Below are 4,496 nucleotides of genomic sequence, written 5' to 3'. Positions count from 1 at the left end.
GCTTGAATCAAGGGCAATCATCACAAATGACACCATTACGTCAAGCGCAAAAGAACCGGTGAACCGTTTTCTTCAAACAGTTTATTGAATCGAACTGTGTGGAAGAAATACTGGTGATCCGAACACCGATGCAACCGGTTCTTCACTCGTGAACGAGTCAGTCTATTGTTCGTTATCTGTCTCGGCTCGGTGTTCATCTTCAGTTCTCTCTTCACAGCAGTTCAGTCAGTCACTGTTTGAGGAAATGAATAACTCCAGGATATTGGTTTGTTTGAACTCAGAGGGAGTGTCAGCCATATTAAAAAAAGTTAACAGCTTAAGTCATTTGTGGATTAATGAGTATTAGAGACGCGAACCGTTTAAAACGATTCAGTTTGATTTGGTGAACTGGTTCAAGAAGATCCGGTTACATCGAATGATTCGTTCATGAACCGGATATCACCACACTTGAACTCTCTCACACAGACACGGAAGAGAAGACAATGCTGAATAAAGTCATAGTTTTTGCTATTTTTGGACCAAAATGTATTTTCGATGCTTCAGAATATTCTAACGGACCCTCTGATGTCACATGGACTACTTTGATGATGTTTTTCTTACCTTTCTGGACATGGACAGTAGACCGTACACACAGCTTCAATGGAGGGACTGAGAGCTCTCGGACTAAATCTAAAATATCTTAAACTGTGTTCTGAAGATAAACAGAGGTTTTACGGGTTTGGAACGACATAGTTTGATTTATTTTTGGCATAAAAAATAACTGTATAATTTTGAACCATACAATGTATTATTGTCTATTACTTCAAATGTACCTGTGATACTGACGACTGCTTTTGTGCTGCAGGGACACATATAGCATAGAGGCACATAAAAAGTGGGTAAATGTCTAATAACCTCAAAAACTCATTGACAGCTTCTGTAATTGGCCAGGTTTGATAAATAAGGTGAGAGTTTTGGGCAGATGAAGAAACGCTGCATTAAGGCTCTGTATAGTTCTAGTGCAGGATGATGATGATGATAATGATGAAGATGTACCTCTGATGATGGTCATAGCGCTGCTGACTGGGATCATATTCTCCTCCAACATCCACCACAACATCACACTGCTTCAGGAGCGAAGCGTCTCTGCTGCGGAGGATCTCTGCTTCCTGATGAAGAAGAGCACAGAGATGATGAAGAAAAAGAAGAGCACAGAGATGATGAAGAAGAGCACACAGATGATGAAGAAGAGGAAGAGCACACAGAGATGATGAAGATGAAGAAGAGCACAGAGATGATGAAGAAAAAGAAGAGCACAGAGATGATGATGAAGAAGAAGAGCACACAGATGATGATGAAGAAGAGCACACAGATGATGATGAAGAAGAAGAGCACACAGATGATGATGAAGAAGAGCACACAGATGATGAAGAAGAAGAGCACACAGATGATGAAGAAGAAGAGCACACAGATGATGATGAAGAAGAGCACACAGGTGATGATGAAGAAGAGCACACAGGTGATGGTGAAGAAGAGCACACAGATGATGAAGAAGAAGAGCACACAGATGATGAAGAATAAGAGCACACAGATGATGAAGAAGAAGAGCACACAGATGATGAAGAAGAAGAGCACACAGATGATGATGAAGAAGAGCACACAGATGATGATGAAGAAGAGCACACAGATGATGAAGAAGAAGAGCACACAGATGATGAAGAAGAAGAGCACACAGATGATGATGAAGAAGAGCACACAGATGATGATGAAGAAGAGCACACAGATGATGATGAAGAAGAGCACACAGATGATGAAGAAGAAGAGCACACAGATGATGGTGAAGAAGAGCACACAGATGATGATGAAGAAGAGCACACAGATGATGGTGAAGAAGAGCACACAGATGATGAAGAAGAAGAGCACACAGATGATGATGAAGAAGAGCACACAGATGATGATGAAGAAGAGCACACAGATGATGAAGAAGAAGAGCACACAGATGATGAAGAAGAAGAGCACACAGATGATGAAGAAGAAGAGCACACAGATGATGATGAAGAAGAGCACACAGATGATGAAGAAGAAGAGCACACAGATGATGGTGAAGAAGAGCACACAGATGATGATGAAGAAGAGCACACAGATGATGGTGAAGAAGAGCACACAGATGATGAAGAAGAAGAGCACACAGATGATGAAGAAGAAGAGCACACAGATGATGATGAAGAAGAGCACACAGATGATGATGAAGAAGAGCACACAGATGATGATGAAGAAGAGCACACAGATGATGATGAAGAAGAGCACACAGATGATGATGAAGAAGAGCACACAGATGATGATGAAGAAGAGCACACAGATGATGATGAAGAAGAGCACACAGATGATGAAGAAGAAGACAAACAGATGATGATGAAGAAGAGCACACAGATGATGATGAAGAAGAGCACACAGATGACGAAGAAGAAGACAAACAGATGATGATGAAGAAGAGCACACAGATGGCGATGAAGAAGAGCACACAGATGATGGTGAAGAAGAGCACACAGATGATGAAGAAGAAGAGCACACAGATGATGATGAAGAAGAGCACACAGGTGATGAAGAAGAAGAAGAGCACACAGATGGTGATGAAGAAGAAGAGCACACAGATGGTGATGAAGAAGAAGAGCACAGAGATGATGAAGAAAAGAAGAGCACAGAGATGATGATGAAGAAGAAGAGCACACAGATGATGATGAAGAAGAGCACACAGATGATGATGAAGAAGAAGAGCACACAGATGATGATGAAGAAGAGCACACAGATGACGAAGAAGAAGACAAACAGATGATGATGAAGAAGAGCACACAGATGGCGATGAAGAAGAGCACACAGATGATGAAGAAGAAGAGCACACAGATGATGATGAAGAAGAGCACACAGGTGATGAAGAAGAAGAAGAGCACACAGATGGTGATGAAGAAGAAGAGCACACAGATGGTGATGAAGAAGAAGAGCACAGAGATGATGAAGAAAAAGAAGAGCACAGAGATGATGATGAAGAAGAAGAGCACACAGATGATGATGAAGAAGAGCACACAGATGATGATGAAGAAGAAGAGCACACAGATGATGATGAAGAAGAGCACACAGATGATGATGAAGAAGAGCACACAGATGATGATGAAGAAGAGCACACAGATGATGAAGAAGAAGAGCACACAGATGATGATGAAGAAGAGCACACAGATGATGATGAAGAAGAGCACACAGGTGATGGTGAAGAAGAGCACACAGATGATCATTCTCCTGTAATTAACTCATCTATCGCAGCTCCTACAGTAAACAACACTTAAACCCTCAGATCAGGAGGAATAAGTAGAGCATACTACACGCTGACATAAGAGACACGGTGAACATGAGACTGTTTATGTTGATTCACTGTGTGATGAAGTGCTTCATCTGATGATGAAGTGAAATAACAGACTGTGAATGAATGATGAAGAGCACCTTGTATTCCGGCAGCTGTCGCAGCAGGAAACACGCCAGAACCTCATCGCAGTGAAAAGTGCCGTTATGAGTCCCGATCTTCATCTTCACCTTCCTCAGAACAGCGTTATTCAGAAACACGTGACTGACCGACCGGCGGAGCGCGCTCATGAATTCTTCTTCTCCTTCTTCCTCCGGAAGGGTGTTTCACGGCTGGCGAAGCAGCGTTAGCGCCTCCTGTCGGTCAGGAGTGTGAAGTGATCTCACGGTGTGTCTTATTTCATCAGTTGCTCTTAATAAAACACTGTTCACTGGGCATTCAGGAGACATTTTAATTCTGAGCTGTACAAATCCCAAGATTTGCTTACAAAGTAATTGCATCGTTATTAAAACATTAATTAAATAAAAAATTATAAATAATAAATGAATAAAAATGATAAGTGATAAAATAAATGTTTTAAAGAGCCAGTAAGATGAAAATTCTAAGCTTCCTATCACTGTTTATAAGTCCTGTACATTAGGTTGAAATCCATCCAAGGTTAAAAAACATTGTCATTTTATCAACATATCATTTTAAAATTACCTCAATTCTCAGAGATCCCCAAACGGTTCGCTCGAAGCTGTTCAAAAGATTCAGTTTCCTTAAACCCCACCTTTCTGTAGCATACTGTGTTCTGATTGGTCAACTGACATAGGTTTGATTGGTTGTTCCGCACACACCTCCACGGTAAACTATGCGTTAGCTTCTGTTTGGGGTGAATTATATCTTATTCCTCTCACCGCGAATCAAACAGTAAAATAAAAAACTTGAACAGTCTCGCTGCTTTTTCTTCTGTGTGTGTGTATTCAAGCCGTGCGCTTCAGTTTGAATCTGAATAGAGCGTTCAGTGCGGGGGTGTGGTCACATTAGATATAATGAAGGGAGACGTGAAAAACAGACATCGCGTTGTTTTCATATGGATTACTTTATCACAGAATATCTGTTAGCAGCACTTGTTTAGTTTTAAAGAAGACATGTCAAGCTTTCTATAGATATCTCTCTCATG

General features: G+C 41.1%; 1 protein-coding gene across 1 annotated transcript in view; it reads right to left on the bottom strand.

Moving 5' to 3' along the window:
- Window positions 1-3,640, bottom strand: part of myg1 (myg1 exonuclease) — a 9,953-nt gene extending 6,313 nt beyond the window's left edge. Inside the window, exons 1-2 of the mRNA XM_026240726.1 lie at window positions 3,472-3,640; window positions 1,036-1,148 (exon numbers count right to left, since the gene is read on the bottom strand). Of these exons, the coding sequence (XP_026096511.1) occupies window positions 1,036-1,148; window positions 3,472-3,621 (263 nt within the window). The 5' untranslated portion in view covers window positions 3,622-3,640. The remainder of the gene's footprint in view (window positions 1-1,035; window positions 1,149-3,471) is intronic.
- Between the last annotated feature and the right edge of the window lie 856 nt (window positions 3,641-4,496).

The sequence above is a fragment of the Carassius auratus genome, linkage group LG36F (assembly GCF_003368295.1).
Source record: "Carassius auratus strain Wakin linkage group LG36F, ASM336829v1, whole genome shotgun sequence".
Classification (NCBI taxonomy): domain Eukaryota; kingdom Metazoa; phylum Chordata; class Actinopteri; order Cypriniformes; family Cyprinidae; genus Carassius; species Carassius auratus.
This window is presented reverse-complemented; position numbering and strand designations above follow the sequence as displayed.